The 19,734-nt window shown below is 38.8% G+C and overlaps 1 protein-coding gene across 2 annotated transcripts in view; it reads right to left on the bottom strand.

The window, feature by feature from the left end:
- Positions 1 to 2,803: 2,803 nt before the first annotated feature.
- The window catches only part of LOC125372909, a 19,135-nt gene continuing 2,204 nt past the window's right edge, over positions 2,804 to 19,734 (bottom strand). Inside the window, exons 2-8 of one of the 2 annotated variants that reach the window (XM_048383613.1) lie at positions 17,310 to 17,402; positions 14,433 to 14,534; positions 13,674 to 13,775; positions 12,517 to 12,555; positions 11,246 to 11,275; positions 10,874 to 10,985; positions 2,804 to 2,884 (exon numbers count right to left, since the gene is read on the bottom strand). In XM_048383613.1, coding sequence (XP_048239570.1) covers positions 2,863 to 2,884; positions 10,874 to 10,985; positions 11,246 to 11,275; positions 12,517 to 12,555; positions 13,674 to 13,775; positions 14,433 to 14,534; positions 17,310 to 17,364 — 462 coding nt within the window. In that variant the 5' untranslated portion in view covers positions 17,365 to 17,402 and the 3' untranslated portion in view covers positions 2,804 to 2,862. The remainder of the gene's footprint in view (positions 2,885 to 10,873; positions 10,986 to 11,245; positions 11,276 to 12,516; positions 12,556 to 13,673; positions 13,776 to 14,432; positions 14,535 to 17,309; positions 17,403 to 19,734) is intronic. The other variant, XM_048383614.1, reaches the window with a different exon arrangement.

Raw genomic sequence — 19,734 nt, 5'->3', positions numbered from 1 at the left:
AGATTACCTGACAAAGGTTCCCATTTGGCATTTATTGTGTCTGGGGTAATTATTCAATCTAAATCCAGGTTTGAAGTGAGGTGAAATGTGTGTTATGTAATATGCACGTGGCAGACCAGCAAGAGGTGAATGATCAGTTGATTTACTTTTTTTTGTAAATCAACGGATCGTTCCTAGTCATCAAAGGATTAACAGAAAATACGTTGATTGATTAATCACTGTTATCTTGCACAGTGGATATGTCAAAAGTGAGTGTTTACATGTCTAGGTTTACTAAAACAAAGGGAACACACACATATCCTTGCGTAAAGTGCCGATGTAAAAACAACATACTTTGTTCAAAGGGTGAACTGATAATACGTTGATTGAATGATCATTGTTATCTATCACTCAATGGATTTTTTAGGAACCGTGGACGTTATGAAAATAGTTGTCACGTGGGCTTTCTCAGCTGACCCTTGAGACTTGACACCTATGTGAAACACCTGAAACAATCCAAGTGATCAGTTGAGAAACGAACACGGGTTATAATATCCCGAAACGATATATATCTTTTAAAATATGTGATTGTTACAGAGACACGTGACATCGAATAGTTTTTTTTTTGTACAGCTGCAGACGAATGGGATAATGTTCCTTTGTGTGGATATTCACGGATACATTCCTCGAACAAGGAAGCTGCCTAAAATTTATACACATAAAATTGATAGGTTGTAATTATGGTATTTGCATTTTGTTTTCCTTCATTTGCTGTAGCATTGAACCGATTCGTCTTTGTTTCTCTATGTCTTGGTTGGGAAATTCTTCAATGCGCGATAGACGTTGTTTTCCCAGGCCTTTTCCCTTGTAAGCGGGTATATATTACCGTCAATTTGTAAAATGTAATTCTCTCAGGCAATTTATAAAATGTGTAAATATTTCAGTCATTTTGACTAAAAAATCTGTCCAGATTGATTGAGGCGATCAAAAGGGCCTACAAACATCACAACAGATTATTATGTAGGATTAGAAGCCAAACAACATAGAAATGTACTTTCCAACGTAACATTTTCAGTCTCTTGGTGATGACATTAAACATCAAAATGTTTGGAATTCGTTATCATAATAATACAGATGGAAATGTTTTTCAGTCACTTTGTTAAATAACTGAATATTTAGGCGTTGAATAAATTTGAAAATGTTACACATTTTGACAGTAAAAAATATACACACTATCAAAAAGCAATGCTCAGGTGAAATATTTACTTTGTGTTGCAAGTCAAAATAGTGTAAACGAAAATCGCAAAATTACCAAGCAAGTGACTTATCAAAACTTCGTCACCATTACCGATGCTTACCACAAAGATACCTACATTTCCTTATTATCTCCAAAACTGTATTTCATTTTGTTGATCAATGTGACCATACGCCCTCTATATTACTACCCATACAAGTGACTAATGCGCTTACGAATGGCGCAGCAGAGGTCGCGAACTAGTCTAGATTTCTGCTATACATCCGGGTACTCACTGGGAAAAAACAATAACAAAGGCAACAACCAGTCCCGGGGAATTGCGTTAGATCAGTGCCCCTTTAATGCCGAGCGCCAGACAAGGTAGCAACAAGTACCATCTTTTAACGTCTTTTGGTATGACGCGGCCGGGGATCGAACCCCGGACCTTCCGCTCTCTTGGAGGACGCTCTACAACTAGACCACGGAGGCGGTCCCAAGTTTAGAAGAAACGTCACCGCTGCTACACCAGTTTCTTAAATATAATTTGCACTAGTGAATGCACTGACCATCACATATCTAATCTGATACACATGTGAGGCACCTGTCATCTAGCTATTATATGTATATACTATACAAACTGTTATATAAAAGGTGAGAAGAAGCACTTCAGACCATTGCTAGTTCATTAACCTAAATATCAGCATACTTGACTTTGGTTGTCATAGGAAACAATTGCTAGACAGGTGATGGATTAAGAAAAACGTGAATAATAATATACTCCACATGTGGACTTTGTTGATATATTTTCAAAGTTTAATGAAATTATTTTCTGCTGAACATTTCGCACAGGTTGTAATCATTCTGTATGTCCAACATACCACGCTGGAATATGGGATCTGATCAATGGTGTGTCTATATATCAAATGGAAACACATACCGAAGTAAATAATTGTAAATATGATGAACAGGTCCACTAATTCACTCACAGAATAGGTGAGTAGACGTTCATGATGTCTTTTGGAGTTTAGCAAATTTAGGATAATCCCTAAAGTACGCATCGTCGGCGTTGAGGGGTAGGATCTGGGGGGTTTGATCGGATAACTTTATACAGTTATGTATCTGGAGTACAGTAGCATGAGTAGTACCAGCTGCTCTGAGCATAGTGCCATCTAAAACGTCTTTGATAGCTTTGGTGAAAAGACTAATTTCAGTTTCTTTATCATAACGGGCCTTTTCTTCACTTTTGCAGGAACACCACTGGACAATTTTCTCATGTTTAAATGAAATTGATTGTCCCCCCTTGGATCCTTTAGTATCTGATTGACCCCCTATGAGTTTCCACAGTTGTGGTATTGGCACACCATGATTTGCGCCTTCGTTTCCTTTCGCACCCATCCTGGCTGACCCAGCATGACAGGTATCTAAGATCAACAACATGAACCTCGCTTCGATTTGTCCCAACATATCCGAAAATGTTTTATCAGACATGAAATCATCACTGCCAATGCGGTAGTTATGCTTTTCTCCAAAGTGGCCGGAATAATACACAATCAGACGTCCGTCCTTACTGCCTTTAAGTTCCGTGCAAATCTTGCCAATTTCCGTCTTGATATTGTCGATCATTTTCCCCTTCAATCCTGGCTTGAATGTTACCTAAAAATGTTGTCATCACTGTAATAGAATAGATTGAAAGCATTTACCCGACAGCATTCGGGATTTGAACCAAGATTAGCGAAACTTGTCAAGCACACAACTCGAAGCCACGCTACCACGAAATGAATGAAGTAATGAACATTTCAGTTATTTAAATTAGACACTCGTTAATAAATAGCAAATAACACGTCCCATTTTAATTCTGGAAACCCAAAAGTCCAGAAACTCTACGCTCTTTGCCCAGTCTCGGTTAAAGGTATTTACAAAATTAAACATGCCGTTTTCATTGGAACATACCAAGGAAGAAAAAATGAAAAAAAAATTGTTTAAAAACTCAATATTTAGACTATGTCGCCCATGGGCCTGCCCATGGGCGAAGTGTGGCCCATGGGCGAAGTCTGGCCCATGGGTAGGCCCATGGGCAGGCCCATGGGCGAGAACATGTTCCTTTACTTAAAACTCATGATTTTATTTCGCAAATACATTAAATGTATTTATTGAAGTATCATGACACAAAATTAAACTAATTTTAACTTAATTCAACGATTTTATAGCGATATTGAAATATTTCGCCCATGGGCGAGAAAAAGGTTTGGCCCATGGGTAGGCCCATGGGCAGGCCCATGGGCGAGAATATGTTCCTTTACTTAAAACTCATGTTTTTGTTTCGCAAATACATTTAATGTATTCATTCAAGTATCATGACACAAAATTTAACTCATTTTAACTTAATTCAACGATTTTATAGCGATATTGAAATATTTCGCCCATGGGCGAGAAAAAGGTTTGGCCCATGGGCAGGCCCATGGGCGAGAATATGTTCCTTTACTTAAAACTCATGATTTTCTTTCGCAAATACATTTAATGTATTTATTGAAGTATCATGACACAAAATTTAACTCATTTTAACTTAATTCAACGATTTTATAGCGATATTGAAATATTTCGCCCATGGGCGAGAAAAAGGTTTGGCCCATGGGCAGGCCCATGGGCGAGAACATGTTTCTTTACTTAAAACTCATGATTTTCTTTCGCAAATACATTTAATGTATTTATTGAAGTATCATGACACAAAATTTAACTCATTTTAACTTAATTCAACGATTTTATAGCGATATTGAAATATTTCGCCCATGGGCGAGAAAAAGGTTTGGCCCATGGGCAGGCCCATGGGCGAGAACATGTTTCTTTACTCAAAACTCATGTTTTTCTTTCGCAAATACATTAAATGTATTTATTCAAGTATCATGACACAAAATTTAACTAATTTTTACTTAATTCAACTATTTTACGGCGTTATTAAAATATTTCGCCCATGTTTTCGTCAGTCCCTTTCAAGCATCAACTAACTGTTTGCAAAGTATATTGTATCATGTGAAATATACTTTATATTATATCATTACATTACTATTTAAAAAGGGCTTTTGGTTGGATGTTTCCTTTAGTTCTACAAATTTCACCTGTTTTACATATTGTAGCGATCTTTAATGAACCCGGCCTTACCTCTCAAAACGTTTTGACAGTTTATCATACGAATTCATGTGCGTGTACTCAAATTCATTGGAGTTATTTTCCACAACATTAAATTTTAGTTAGTTTCTATTTCATTTCCCATTTTATGTCCCGTTGATACATCACACTGGGCAGTTACGTGACACTAGGTATGCAATGTACAGGTACGCGTGCGCGTATTTTAATGAAAAAAACTATTCGTCTTTTATTGCATAACGTTTGGCTGAATATCTTACATTCTAACGAAATCTCGAAATAATTATTTAATTACATGCGGTTTCGAACTGACCAGTAGGAATTATGTTTCAATGCGATTGAGGAAAACGTGAGTGAATATTGTGACACTAAAGCAACTTTTAACTGCATTGTCACTTTTTTTGTATGAAAATGGTAACAGTTCAGAAAAAACAACAGCCTTCTTATGATAATTCTCATTAGTACGTCGGCCTTATTTACAGGTGATTCTACAATACCTGCTCTCGGTCAATTACGATCTACCACACCACGCGTGAATAAACAGTTATGCAGGTGTTGCTGTGGGCAAATACCTAGCCTGAAAATGTTTATTTTTTTTAGGATACATGTTTTACAAATGTTCGTTGATATGTGGATATATTAAGCACAAAGACAAAAAAATGTTTATGAAAGATGAATTAGTGCCTTGATATATTCATCGAGATGTGTATCATCGTTTAATGGGGTCATTCAATAAACGTATGTTGTGAGGAGATATCAAAGGAGCCGCCCAATATACACAGTGTCGTCCGGTGAACTACCACCCCATCCTGTCCATTAGAGTTATGTAATCGGTACACAAATATATTTGATGCGGTGTCAGTGCGGAAGGAGTTTGAATTACGTCCGCCACTTGCCACAGAAATCCTCAAAGTATAGAAACAATAAACAAGGTCAATCCGTACTAATTACCTAGTGACGCACGCAACAACGACTGTCAATTGGGAAAATGGTGAAAACAAATTGAAATAGATTTTAATAAAACATTATTGTACTAAATAACTCGCAAAAGCGGTGCCTAAAATTGTTTGACCGTGTTATGTGTGTTGTAAACTGACGAATAGCAAGTAATTGTCATGCTGTACGCATGGTTCCATATACAAATTCAGTTATACAACCGGTATGAAACTGAGAACTTAGATACCAAGTACAACCTGCATTCACACACGGAAGCAATATACTTGTGTGTATGCCCTCTCCTCTAAAAAATGTATCACTAAAGTATTTGCATTGTAATAAATATAGTAATGATAAAACTTGGTAATTTGGTAGGTCTCCGACAGATATGATTTTCAGTTTTTTTACACCTTTGATTGATACGGATTACGTACCTGTAGTCTAGTCACTGTATCTAATGTATCTGCTTGTTAGAAATTTCAAATGTCTTGTTATAGCACTGTTCCTAAAATACGGCAGTTTCTTTTATCGGGTATAAATAGTTGATTCGTCTTGTCACGCAGTCATTTTTACTTGATCGAATGATTTCCACAAAAAATTACGGCAGAGAGTTTTGTATTTTATTATATTTGTAGAAGATTTTAGAATATGCTTACATCACTGTATCTCAGAACGTAAAACTGATAACATTCAAACATGTAATTAGTACACAGTTAATTGTTACATATAATTTCCTGCATATTCCTTTTTGAACAAAAAGCCTACATGTATACTGATATCGGTGTCCACTGTTAAAAGGGTATTAGTGCAGTCAGCCATGGTAAATGGAGAGACAATAATAAGGTGATTAATTATAGTCTGTTGCAGAATATGCGGTATAAGTGTAGTCATTGATACATATACACATTACACATATACAGATGAAATACACGATATGATGCAGTGCGAGAACAAATTAAGATACGGTTTCTATTAAAAATATTTATACGATTTTGGATTTAATTAGCATGTTTAAATTTTCAGGCCAACACGGCTGAGATACAGCATCGGCATACTCAACTGGAGTTGTTTTCTGCCGGTCGTAAGTTCATTGTTTGACTGAGCACACTCGTGTCGGGTCTGCGATATTTTCTTCTCTTTGTTGGCAGCCTGCCACCGGTCTGAATTTTGAGAAAGGTCTCAGCATGGGAGTGTTAATTACTTCTTAATGATGTCTACAAGCTTACAAACTTGTAGATGTTGGGTGCGGTTAGGACCAAACTTTTTCAGCTCAGAGTGTTAGTGGTCCTGGAACCCATAGTGTCAAACAGGTTCTGCACAAAACGTCCATCAGATTCTACTGTTCAGCAACATTGTCACTGAATTTCAGAACTCTGGCATGATATAATAATCAAGGATTTCGAAGGTGAACGAGGGGAAAGGCAGACGCACGTGGATTTACCCTCAGGTTATTATTGTCTGGAGTTCACATTTTGGGGCATTTCATATACTAATTGAACAGAGTTCACCTGCACATGTCCACTTTAGTGATACAGACTGTAACCAAAAATGCAATGAGCCGTAGCTCTTGATCCCTTATAACAACGGTAACAACAACCAGGGTGAGGACACAGTAAGGTTAAACTGTGTCCAACAGACAATCTGAGGTGGCTATCTCCCATCAAGTCAGCTCTGTTTTTAAGCGCATAGTTATGTTTTTACATATTGAAATAAAAGGAATTTAAAAAATTATATTTAACAAACCTACACATTACCAAATACAAAACTTTATAACCCTTTCTAGACTTCGTTCCAATTAACCTGGATCATTCAACTCGCTCGCGAAGGTCGTATGCGACTTTAAAGTGAATACGTCTACAGTGTACAAGTAACTTTTAACTGTATCATATATACTCATGATAAGCAATTATTTTCGTTCCTAATTCGAATGAGCACATTCTGAGGCTAAATCTGCAAAAGGACAGATAAAATATTTCATTGTACAATGCAAACGATACAAACGTAGCGGCTGATAATAGAGACAATGATTTAATAATCTGCAATATATCAAGTGTTCTCGTTCAATCTATTGTACATATTGAAGTGATTGTAAAGTTTCAAGGAGTACTAAAATGTTGTGGTATTATGAATGTATTTAGAATATGAATAGCGAAAAACAGTCACCATATCGGATGTACATGTATAACTTATCTTCCAACACCACGCTTGTGCCGAGGCCCATGGTAATAAAACTAATCGGTCCTACAAAAGGAGCAAATAGTTTCGCAGATACTTTTTGCTATGGTTCACTCCCAATTGTCAGACGACCTAATCATCAGTCAGACCAGTCAAGTGTGACCAGCGTACCTGCCTGGATTTGGCTCCTAATTACTGAACTGCCCAATACAGTCATACTGTGGGCAGAGTCAGCGGCCTCGTTGAGTGATTAACTAACTAGATTATGATTGTGTTTGTAAGTTGCGTTTAATCTGTGTCGGGTTGCAGTTGTTTTATAAGTCAAGACTAGGGGTAGTTTTTTCAATAAAACCTTTTGTGTTTGTTTTGCATTCATTTCATTAAATACATTGTTAGGTAGAATAATAACACGTTATATGGATTAAACATCTCCCTAATCTGAGTATAATCTCACATGTACTCTAAGTACCGTACTATATTACTTTGCGGAGACACTGAGTATAATTTTTTAGTTGGCATTGTATGCTGTCTGAATGACTTTACACAAATCCCTGCATTCAATTGACCCGTGAAGATCTTCAACAAACCATTCTTGGCGTAAAAGGGCGACAGCGCTTGTCGTAAGAAGCGACTACAGGGATCGGGTGGTCAGGCTCGCTGACTTGGTTGATGCATGTCATCGTATCCAAATTACGTGGATCGATGCACATGATGTCAATCACTGGATTGTCTGGTCCAGACTCGATTATTTACAGACCGCCGTCATACAGCTGAAATATTGCTAAATGTGGCGTTATACAACAAACAAACAAAACACAAAAAGAGAAAGTGTATGAGTACTAAAACTTGCAATAGATATGCCTACCCTACGTACACACATGAATCCAATTCGACAGTCTACAACACACGAATAACTGTCAAACAAGTTTGGGTACCCCTTCTGTTCAGGCAAGTTATTTAGTTCGATAATTTTGTATTAAAATCCTTTTCAATTTGTTTTCATCCTTTTCCCCTATTCCATGCATGTTTATGTTGCTACATCTTATTGCTCATGTTTCCAAGTATTCTAAAACACTTTAATGTTTCTCCTTCTTAATCTAACGTTATAACATTTCCGGTCATTGCCATCATCTAATACACAAGAGATGATACCAAGACATATTTTATTCGGTTTTATGGTCTATGCGGTCTTACAATTGATTTTATTAGTCATTAAATCTTATGTCTAGTAAATATTTTCACAAACAGGGCTGTTAACTGATATAAGGAATGTAACATCCAGTTGAGGACTGAATACGACGTACGTTAGTCTGGTAACGACATTTCTACAATTAATATTTTGAATAAGCCGTTAATACGCCAGTTGTGACAGGGATGATGGTATGGTAGATGTAGCAGACATATTGACAGCCGTTGTTACGCGAGTCACTAGGTTATTAGTACGGCATTGGCCTTGTTGATTGGTACTATACTTTCTGTGGCCACTGGCCTGGCGGACGTAATTCAAACTCCTTCCACACTGACATTGCACCAAATATATTTGTGTACCGATTACATAACTCTTACTGACAGGGTAGGGTGGTAGTTCACGCGAAACGGACGACACTGTGTATATTGAGCGGCTCCTTTGATATCGCCTCACAACATACTTTTAATGAATGACCAATTAAACGATGCTACACATCAGGATCGCGGAGAAAATACAAGCTTCGTTCGCGTTGAATATATATATCAAGGCACAAATTCATCTTTCATAAACTTTTTGTGTCTTGGTGCTTAATATATCCACATATGAACGAAAATATGTAATACATGTATCCACAAAAATATACATGTACAGGCTAGGTATTTGCCCACAGCAACACCTGCATAACTGTTTATTCACGCGTGGTGTGGCAGATTGTAATTGACCGACAACAAGTACTGTAGAATCACCTGTAAATAAGGCCGACACTGTAATTAGACACAACGTACTAATGAGAATATGAGAATTATCATAAGAAGGCTGTTACGTTTTTCTTAACTATTACCATTTTCATACCAAAAGTGACAATGCAGTTAAAAGTTGCTTTAGTGTCACAATATTCACTCACGTTTTCCTCAATCGCATTGAAACATAATTCCTACTGGTCAGTTCGACACTGCTTGTAATTAAATAATTATTTCGAGATTTCGTTAGAATGTAAGATATTCAGCCAAACGTTATGCAATAAAAGACGAATAGTTTTTTTCATTAAAATACGCGCACGCGTACCTGTATATTGCATACCTAGTGTCACGTAATTGCCCAGTGTGATGTATCAACGGGACATAAAATGGGAAATGAAATAGAAACTAACTAAAATTTAATGTTGTGGAAAATAACTCCAATGAATTTGAGTACACGCACATGAATTCGTATGATAAACTGTCAAAACGTTTTGAGAGGTAAGGCCGGGTTCATTAAAGATCGCTACAATATGTAAAACAGGTGAAATTTGTAGAACTAAAGGAAACATCCAACCAAAAGCCCTTTTTAAATAGTAATATAATGATATAATATAAAGTATGTTTCACATGATACAATATACTTTGCAAACAGTTAGTTGATGCTTGAAAGGAACTGACGAAAACATGGGCGAAATATTTTAATAACGCCGTAAAATAGTTGAGTTTTGAGTAAAGAAACATGTTCTCGCCCATTGGCCTGCCCATGGGCCAAACCTTTTTTCTCGCCCATGGGCGAAATATTTCAATATCGCTATAAAATCGCTGAATTAAGTTAAAATGAGTTTAATTTTGTGTCATGATACTTGAATGAATACATTAAATGTATTTGCGAAACAAAAACATGAGTTTTAAGTAAAGGAACATATTCTCGCCCATGGGCCTGCCCATGGGCCTACCCATGGGCCTGCCCATGGGCCAAACCTTTTTCTCGCCCATGGGCGAAATATTTCAATATCGCTATAAAATCGTTGAATTAAGTTAAAATGAGTTAAATTTTGTGTCATGATACTTGAATGAATACATTAAATGTATTTGCGAAACAAAAACATGAGTTTTAAGTAGAGGAAAATATTCACGCCCATGGGCCTGCCCATGGGCCTACCCATGGGCCAGACTTCGCCCATGGGCAGGCCCATGGGCCACACTTCGCCCATGGGCAGGCCCATGGGCGACATAGTCTAAATATTGAGTTTTTAAACAATTTTTTTTTCATGTTTTCTTCCTTGGTATGTTCCAATGAAAACGGCATGTTTAATTTTGTAAATACCTTTAACCGAGACTGGGCAAAGAGCGTAGAGTTTCTGGACTTTTGGGTTTCCAGAATTAAAATGGGACGTGTTAAATATAACTCTTTGATTATGAAACGAAATCAAATGCCTAATTTAAAGAATTACTAGAGTGGAACATCTCTTAAAATACCTGATTTCAAAATAAGGAGACATGAATAGGGCCTCCATAAACTGAACATCTTTCTTGAATGTTTCATATCCATCTCCAGCCCCCGATACCAGCAGCACAAAGGTGTCCTTACCTGACAACAAGATGTAATGCACAATGCAAAGTCATAAACAGGTATATTATAGATTGAAGTAATTTTGTTAACGATACATAATTAATAACTTTATGATATTAGTACGAACAATCATCAACTTGCGAAATGAAAATAATTTTATTATACGATAGTGGGGAATATAAGGCTTGTACATTATATTACCTGGCGATAGAAAGTATAATAATTGTTTTTCCTAATCATAAAAGTTTCTGTGCTCTAAAACCAAACTTGTAACATACCAAATGTGAGATCGCATTCCTTTGCTTCAGCTGAAAAAGAAAAAAATGTTCCAACCTGATGAATTCTTTGTTTTTAACTTCAGCGGAATATTTTTCATGTTCATCACATGAATGGACGCACAATTAACATATAATAACATTTATTCGCCACTAATTTAATAAAATATTAAAGAACGTGTTTTCAAACTAAATTACAAGTAGGTTTTAAAGTGCAGTATCTTGTTAAACCTACGTGTGAATGCTTCACAGATGTGACCATGTGTTGTATCACTGTACACATTTACTGCGTTAACATTGAGAACAAAACAACATGAGCATTCAAAAGGATTTTAGGGGTTGCAGTATATTGAATGTATTCAAGATAGTTGCAAGGACTGAATATAAGTTGGGTTGTGACCACGAGTTTGCACAAATTCGAAATCCGTAACGATGGCTGCTCAGCTTGCTCACAGTGCACATGTGCAAGCACAAAATGTGCCCGCGTTGAGATTGATCATGAAATAATAATTTGATTACCACGACAGTTTTCATAACTTTTTCGTGCACAACTTTTCATTCATTGATTCATTCACTCATTCATTAGTTGATTTACACAATTATGAAGAATGTATATACTGTAATGTCATAATACTGTTAACACGTTGTGTGTGTGCATAGATGAATAAAATGTGTCATTAGTTTCACAAGATGCGAAATTTATCTATAATCGCCCCCAATTTAGTATGCATATATAAACTAAACACCGATATTTGATTGTGGCTAAAAATGGAACAAAACAAGAATAGTTTTATTTAATGGGGATGTATTTGATACGGGTATCATAATTTTGGGCCTTAAGTTGGCAATGTTGACGGCCTAGAAACGTTTTGATGGCGTTTGTAGTGTTTTGATCCGATCCAAATTTCACGTGAATGCTTTCTTTGGCCTGTTTTATTCGTATGTCATCAGGGAGTATTCAGGCGATTCTTGGACACGACATCACGATGAGCAGATGCAAGCAAGACTCATACACGCAAGTCGGCAGCAGGGAGAACTGCAGAGCGTTAGATCACTCATCTTCCCGACACAAGAATGTGTGGTTTCTGGATTTTGATACAGGCTAATAGACACTCTTGCCTCGAGGAGATGTAGATCACTGGGCTAACCTCCATATCAGATGTGGTTTGAAAGTGTTACAACAATTCTGAATTATTGTTAAATAACCTTGCGATTATAGTTCTCACTTCAGTAAAGTGAATATGATACGAAAAGAGATTACATGACATACATACCTTGGTCAGATTCACTGAGGTCTAGATCTCCAACTGGAACTAAGAAGCATAATCATCTCAATTATCTTTATTTTCCATAGAAAGTCTGTATTTCTTACACATCACTGTACAGAAGGCTTCGTAATCATTAGGATATCTAAAGGTTAGCCTCTTGAGATCTTTATACAACAATTACTTGCCAAACAATGTCAAACATATATTTCTTTATGAAATTAAATGTTTTGAAATATAGATACTTTCAGTGTTTTAACATACCATAAGATAAACCCATCAGTATATTTATGAGTTTACATTGCCAGTTTATCTGTCCAAGGTCTTTTAAGAAGTTCATTCACGGTAATTAGAAGGTCGTTTGCGTTCCGACTTAGTCGTAGCCAATATCTGGATTGAGAAACCCCCACCTAAACTCTTCATTCTTCGATCCTAGCGATTTGGGATGTGCGAGAGCTACAGTGTCAGTACTCAAAGCCCCTGGACATTTACCACAGGTTCCCCAAATCACAAGAGGACGTTCTTAATTAACAGTTTTGATTCACTGTTTGTACTGCTGGTCCAACCCACTCTATTTGTCACTTAAGTAAAAGACTTCGGGCTCAAAGCTTCAGTCTCAGTCGAAATGCTAGGGCCTTAGATTTGGTCACTTGACAAGACGAGAGCAGGCGCGCACCAGGCTGGCTACCTTGAGGTGCGCTCTTCGTTAAAACTTTCAACATTCTGATTTACCATTGGTCGGTAACCTTTAATCGACTATTCTACCCATCTAGTCTTTCCCACCCCAATGCCTTATCTGCCGCTCTGTGAGGTTGATTCCGAGATGGTACCTGGTTAGAAATGCCCTGTTTCTGACAGTTCTGATGATATTTCCAAACCTTATCACTCTCGTCATATGTGATATACCCGTTGGCCCGAATCCCACTTATGCCATTAACTAAGAGCACCGTATACTTAACAATATGACCAATCCTTATTATAATTTTTTACATGGATTAATGATACTCCATACTGATTATCTAAATAAATATTATAATTTCATGACTGAAATATAGCTACATTGTGACGCATAAGATGAATGCAGATTAAGTGAGATAATTAGGTTGAAGTTTGGTTTTAGAGGGACCAATGTGTGAAACACATACAAGATATGAAACAAATCAAACCTCCTCCTATGAATGTTCTGTGGTCCTTGGCCGCCTGTATGTTGCAGTTCTCAGCCACTGCATCGCCAGTCATGCCTTCCTCAATGATCTTTACATCTACGTCTACAAATGATGAGACAGGTGGTCAAGTGATCTAAGTAGGCGCATTTTGATGTGCAGTGTTAATAATATTAGCAGTGTTCTGGATCCGATAATGATAAGAGCCTTGTTTCCAATTCCGGCTTCGTCTTTACTGTTATCAGTGATTTGTCAGCATCATGCACGTGCTCGTAACTCGGTAACCCTCTAAAAACTGCAGTAGTTTGTGCTGACATTATGTGGTATTACTCCAATACTGTTTAAACAGGCGTTAAACCCATTTCCATTTAGAATTGCCTGTGGTCATAATCATACATGGCGAGTACATACATGTTTACATACTTGCATGTTTGAAGCGTCAGAATCTACGATATGAATAAATCGGTTCATACTTCAGAATATACGTTTAGTTGGCCAGACATCTCCCCATTAGAACATGTCTTGGATGACCAAATGACGCCTACGACAGGTTTCCGAGAAGCTGCCGGTAATGCCAGCTCACTTCGGCCAATCTTTGGTTGACAGCTTAATAGAAAATAGTTGTGAAAAAAACGGGTGCCAAAATGATGGCTGACGGACTACGCGTCGATCGTGTACAAAGTGCAATCACTTCAAATGTTCACATTGATTCTCTACTACACTCATACTAGCAGGTACAATTAACTAACCAACTTAACTTACCTCCACGTAAATTAGTACTGCCTCCTTCCACAGCGGACACTTTGGAGTTGAAAGCCCTTGCACTTCCGCTCATTGCTGTTCTTTTGATACTAAATGCTGCTGCTGAAACATAAGATTTGATCATGCAACACAACCACGAAAAAGAGCTTATGATACATGGTTCAATTAGTCATACATTCCAGAGTGAATGTGGTATAGTAGCATTGAAGTTCCATAAATAACCCTTTCCATACACGTAAGATATTATTTGCACGATTCCCACTAGATCATGGACCCGTGAAGATCCGGGGTAGAATAGGTCTTCAGCAACCCATGCTTGCCGTAAAAGGTGACTATGCTTGTCGTAAAAGGCGACTAACGGGATCGGGTGGTCAGGCTCGCTGAATTGGTTGATGCATATCATCGTATCCCTATTGTGTGGATTGACGCTCATGACATCAATCACTGGATTGTCTGGTCCAGACTCGATTATTTACAGACCGCCATCATATGCCTTGAATATTGCTGAGTACGGCGTTAAACAACAGACCATCCAACCAACCAACCACTTGATCATGAGAATGTCGTTCTGAATCACTATCAACGAGCAATCTTTCCTGTTGTTCGCGAAATGGTGAGCACACCCTGCCACCCCATGGCACCAATCACAGACACATGCTAAGGCAAGCCCATTGTTCTCCAGAAAAAAACACGGGAACGATTGATTCAAGTCAAAATAGGGAATTGCGTCGGACAAATTTTTTATTACTGTGTCAAATTTGGAAATGTTTTCCACATATCATCTTGCAGAAAAATGCCAGACCAGTACATGATGGTGCTACGTCACGTGACCGGATTCGACATGCCGAATAAGCTACAGATTGATTGGAATGCTGGACAACAACAGCATCAGCAGCAAGGCAAATGGATTCAAAATGTACTAGTAGAGGGAATAATGCATCATGTGCATTCTTTTCAGGCAACGGTCAGAAGTCTTCTACATCGTGTGCACTCAAGTCAATAACAATAACATCTTTACGTTGATGCGTTGTTATTTTCTTCATCACCTTCGATTAGTGGTTTTAACTATACCTTTGTTGCAGTATTGACTCATGCCGCAGATAAGGTTGCCCATGGTTCCGCTTTTTCTCATGTCGTTTGGGGTACAGCATAGAGGACTGGTGTAAATGGTGGTACCTTTGCTATAAAACATTGAGGATTTGGGAACCAACCTTGGCAGGAGAGTCCTATTCACGATTCACAACATATGCACAACCCGTGGTGATTACGGGTGAGAATACAGTCAGGTTCCCAGCAACCTCTGCTTGTCGACTTAAAAAATCGGCTGATCAGGCTGAGTGACTTGGTTGACTGCATGTTTAATGCATCAAAATTGCATGGATCGATGCTCACATGCAAGACTTCAATTACTGCACCGTCTAGTCCAGGCTCGATTATTTACAGATGGCCGTCATACATCCTCTATACAGCCATGTGCGGTGTTAAACAACACACGCACAAACAAACAATATATCCCAAGATCCTGGACCTTGATACCAGTTATAATGAAGCTTTCTTGTTTAGGGATGATCTTGAGCCTTGCAAAATATTTTGTCACAAGCCTCGCAATAACACGTCCGTCAAAAACTGCCTTGATCGTAGTGACATCGTAATAAACGTTCAAGATCGAGCCTCACTCTTATACAAGACATTAGAACACATTTTAGGTCTACACATTTAACTGATGATCAAACATGACTAATGAAAAAAATATGACATGTGTGTCCATTCTAAGACCTTCTTAGCAATCCCTCGGCTTGTCACATTTCAAACAGTGAGGCATTACATAACTGCAAATGACAAGGCAAGTTTGAGCTTGGTTTATAAAGTTGTTCTATGGCATAATTTTGAGTCGAAGGTACCAATGACCAACTATGTAAGGCTCAACTTGGTTTCACCACCAGCTTCGAATGGTGTCGAATAACATTGTCATTACATATGTCCACAGAAGCAGACATGAGGCATCACCAGTAGCAGCTGATAACACCACCTGTTACTTCTAATTGGAAGTTATCACATATATGACTGTCGTTATCCATCACAGTATGGACTGTATGGATTCGAACACCCGTTGCTGTTATCCATCCAGCACAACGTCCGAAGAAAATACCACAACTCTGGGTGCAGATGACTATCTTTAAACAATGTTTACAGCCCATCCAAGGTCAACTTCAATGTTAGAACCAATGAAGTAAGACGTAGCCAAAGTAAGGTCACCTGGCTCCCAATTCAACCTGGCGAAGATGAATCTGTGCGGATATCCTTCGTAGTCCTGGCACGTTGGTAGTTTTGTGTTCAGCACTGTCACTCCGATCACGTAAATAAAGCACGTGGAAGTACCGACTCGTGTTAGGCCATTGGTTGACCCAGAATGTTGACTTGGTACAACGAGACGTGAAATTGTACTCTGGTTGGCATTAAGACGATGGGCAACTGTTATCTGAAACTCTCCCGCTTGAAGTCGGACTATGGCGATATAGTGTGTTGCAGAGTCATGTCGTGTCTTAGTTAAGTTCGTTCAAAATTGTAAAACCATATAACAAATTTGTTGACATGTTCTCTTTTTATAGCCAAGTAGGGCCTGCACGTTTGCCGTGATTTGCAGGTGTGAAGCGTTCAAGATGGCGTTTGGGCGACATGTGTTAGAATAATTTGTGAACAACGCACGCAAGTGAAAATTTCAAAACCAAATGACACCATTCCCTATATCAAAATACTCACATATATATATGTAGATGATCCATGTCATAAGTAACAATTTTGAAGCCATTTTTGTGAAAGGAACAATATCCATTGTAATGCAATCGGTTATTTTTGGAGAGTATATAAATGAACTACCTTTAGATCCGCCCTCTGACTTTTCTGTAGACTTCCTTTTTCCCTGGCCACTCATTATTCACCACAGCGTACAGATGACTGTAAAGTTCACGTCTGAAACGACAGACCAAGACATCATACACGGAAAATACCTTGACTCACACTGACCTATTATGTAATGTGTTACAAATACATTTTACCTAACCAAAGATAAAAGACTGCTGTCTCTTGGTAGTGGAGGAAATACAACAACACTATATAAAAAAGGGAACGCAAATATATCCTTGTCTGGAAGAAAATGTGAGAAGAAAATGAGAGACTGTGAGAAGAGTGTTCAAGAACAGTTCACTGTGTTGCCGCAGTCAAAGATGTATCACGGCGATGGTTAATGTACCCAAACGTATGTATTGCTCAGTTAGTTGACAGAATTAGTTGACATTTTTTGTGATAACCAAAGCATCATGGCGAGACAATGCATAACAGTATCACAAAATGGTACACAATAGGCACGTCAGGGAACTCGCTTTTATCTCTTAGATGCAGGTTTACAACCTCATTAAAATCCGGGAACTCCAGACCTTTTATCCCTCCCGTGAACTCAGTGACCAGGCCCTGCTAACTTACATTTATGTTTGGACTCAGAGACCAGTACAAACAGTCCTACAGTACGTCTCTGTGAAGATCCAGTGACTAGTCCCTGCCATCCTACTCTATACCTGTGTGTGTACTCTGTGTGATTGATTCATTCCTCTTATCCTACTAAATATCTCTATGTAGACCCTTTGACAAGTCCGTATAGATACACTGTACATTTGTGCATAGATCCAGTGACTCGTTCCCAAGCTTTATCTGTGTGTTGAACAGTAACACCTTCTGTCGCACATTTGTGTGTCGACCCTGTAAACAGACCCTGCTACTACTCTACATCTGTGTGTCCACCCAGTGAACAGACCCTGCTACTACTCTACATCTGTGTGTGGACCCTGTGAACAGACCCTGCTACTACCCTACATCTGTGTGTGGACCCTGTGAACAGACCCTGCTACTACTCTACATCTGTGTGTGGACCCTGTAAACAGACCCTGCTACTACTCTACATCTGTGTGTGGACCCTGTGAACAGACCCTGCTACTACTCTACATCTGTGTGTTGACCCTGTGAACAGACCCTGCTACTACTCTACATCTGTGTGTCCACCCAGTGAACAGACCCTGCTACTACTCTACATCTGTGTGTGGACCCTGTGAACAGACCCTGCTACTACTCTACATCTGTGTGTCCACCCAGTGAACAGACCCTGCTACTACTCTACATCTGTGTGTGGACCCTGTGAACAGACCCTGCTACTACTCTACATCTGTGTGTCCACCCAGTGAACAGACCCTGCTACTACTCTACATCTGTGTGTGGACCCTGTGAACAGACCCTGCTACTACTCTACATCTGTGTGTGGACCCTGTGAACAGACCCTGCTACTACTCTACATCTGTGTGTGGACCCTGTGAACAGACCCTGCTACTACTCTACATCTGTGTGTCCACCCAGTGAACAGACCCTGCTACTACTCTACATCTGTGTGTGGACCCTGTGAACAGACCCTGCTACTACTCTACATCTGTGTGTCCACCCAGTGAACAGACCCTGCTACTACTTTACATCTGTGTGTGGACCCTGTGAACAGACCCTGCTACTACTCTACATCTGTGTGTCCACCCAGTGAACAGACCCTGCTACTACTCTACATCTGTGTGTCGACCCTGTGAACAGACCCTGCTACTACTCTACATCTGTGTGTCCACCCAGTGACTGGCCCCTGCGATCCTACTGCACATCTGTGTGAAGACTGAGTTACCGGTACCAATAACCTTACTCTACGTCTGTTTGTAGACACAATGATTGATCCCTGCTGTACTACATCTGCCCCATAGAACTGCCCTTGCCTTTCTACTTTACATGTGCGTGCAGTCTTTGGTCTATACTTTCCCACTGTAAATATGTGTAGACCTAGTGATCAGACCCAGCAATCCTAATCTACACATGTATGTAGACCTAGTAACTTGGCACTGTCATTCTACTTGCCATCTGGGCGTGGACATAGTAACTGGTCTCTGTCATCCTACACAGCATGTGTCTGATCCCGTTAACCCGTCCCTGTACCGATACTATGCATATGTGTGTAAACCTAATGATTGGTCCCTGTTATTCTACTCGACATCACAACCTTTGAGAATAGTTCTGATTTCTTGATTATCGAATTAGTATTTAGGTCATATATAATACTCAGTTTGTTGTGTCGAACTACAGAATACTGAGTATATACAATGCGCACAATTGTTCGGATTGATGCATAATGTACACACTAGCATCTAAAGATTAATATATTAACGTTAATTATACGATATATGCATGGTTACAACCCCGATACCCCGAAAGGCGTTTATATGCA

The sequence above is a fragment of the Haliotis rufescens genome, unplaced genomic scaffold (assembly GCF_023055435.1).
Source record: "Haliotis rufescens isolate VD_foot unplaced genomic scaffold, xgHalRufe1.0.p SCAF_5, whole genome shotgun sequence".
Classification (NCBI taxonomy): domain Eukaryota; kingdom Metazoa; phylum Mollusca; class Gastropoda; order Lepetellida; family Haliotidae; genus Haliotis; species Haliotis rufescens.
Note: the sequence above shows the minus strand (reverse complement) of the source record. Positions and strands in the feature narration are given on the sequence as shown.